This window comes from Sycon ciliatum, chromosome 1 (assembly GCF_964019385.1).
Source record: "Sycon ciliatum chromosome 1, ocSycCili1.1, whole genome shotgun sequence".
NCBI classification, from domain to species: Eukaryota; Metazoa; Porifera; class Calcarea; order Leucosolenida; family Sycettidae; genus Sycon; species Sycon ciliatum.
In genome coordinates, this window is record NC_088643.1 from 47,110,490 (window position 1) to 47,111,636 (window position 1,147).

At 44.0% G+C, this 1,147-nt stretch overlaps 1 protein-coding gene across 1 annotated transcript in view; it reads right to left on the reverse strand.

Moving 5' to 3' along the window:
* Window positions 1-95, reverse strand: part of LOC135804926 (histone-lysine N-trimethyltransferase SMYD5-like) — a 6,573-nt gene extending 6,478 nt beyond the window's left edge. The window contains exon 1 of the mRNA XM_065318907.1: window positions 48-95. Coding sequence (XP_065174979.1) covers window positions 48-95 — 48 coding nt within the window. The remainder of the gene's footprint in view (window positions 1-47) is intronic.
* Window positions 96-1,147: the final 1,052 nt, after the last annotated feature.

The following is a 1,147-nucleotide window of genomic DNA, read 5'->3' on the forward strand; positions in this document are numbered from 1 at the left end:
ATGTTATAACTTCAGGCATGATGGGAAGGAATACTCGAGTCACCGACTGATTCTTGGAACTCACACGTAAGAGATGCTGCTGCTGCTGCTTCCATTATGAAGATACTTCCTGGTGTTTAGTCTTCAAATGCAGGTCCGACTATACTGTATCAATTGTTGTCATCAGTTCGTGGCAGATGCTTCTCAAGTACAGTGATTGCTAATAATAATGCACCCATGGGTCTAGCACACTTGCTCTTTTTTTATCGGATATAACATACTTTTGAACACAGTGCATGTTTTCTATTCGCGTATGGAGTACTTATACAATACTGCTTTTTTATTGTTCGTTGGAGGTACATGTGTGTTGTACTGAAGTGGCACTGTCGTTCGATGGGTCCATTTATCCAATACCCATGCATGCTGAATTGAAATTTAATTTCAACACCAATTTACACTAACCAGTGCCTGCCATCATCCACTTGGTAGGTTGTACATGGACGTGTACGTGCGCTGGCGTGAAGACACGATCTATTCAAGCTGCAGCTGTGTGCACGACCGACACACAATCGTTGGGCGTGCCTGTAGCCCCGTGTCTCAGCACACTGCTTGGATTGGCATACTCGTCGTGTCCTGGCAGTGCATTTATGCAAGGCTCCGCGGCGTGTGTGCTCAGCTCAGCACAAATCAAATCAGGATAGTGTTTTGGACTCCAGCATGGCTACGGCATTAGTCATGTGATGTCCGATCTCTTCTGAAGAGTGCGGCTGTCAGCTAGTAATTAAAAATAATGTTCTGAAAACGAAACCTCTAGTTTTGAGTCCAGGGTGTTCTAATTATTGTTGCTATCTGCCGCAGGAACACCCATGATAACGTATAGTCAACTTGCGTATAGCGACACTCGGCGGGGCATCAGAAAAGTGTCCTTATTCGAGAAGTGTCCTATACCCGAAGTCTCATTGTATGTATTACAGTTAGATGGGACTTTGCTCTGGGCACGGAAATTCTGTCGTTATTCGCGAATTGTCATTATATCCGCAGTCATTATTAGCGAAGTTGACTGTACATGCTGGTTTATCATTTTGGTGTGTCTGTAATTCATGCATGTTTGTACTCTTTGCTGCCTGTACTTAGGTCTGATGAGCAAAATCATCTTGTGATTGCCACT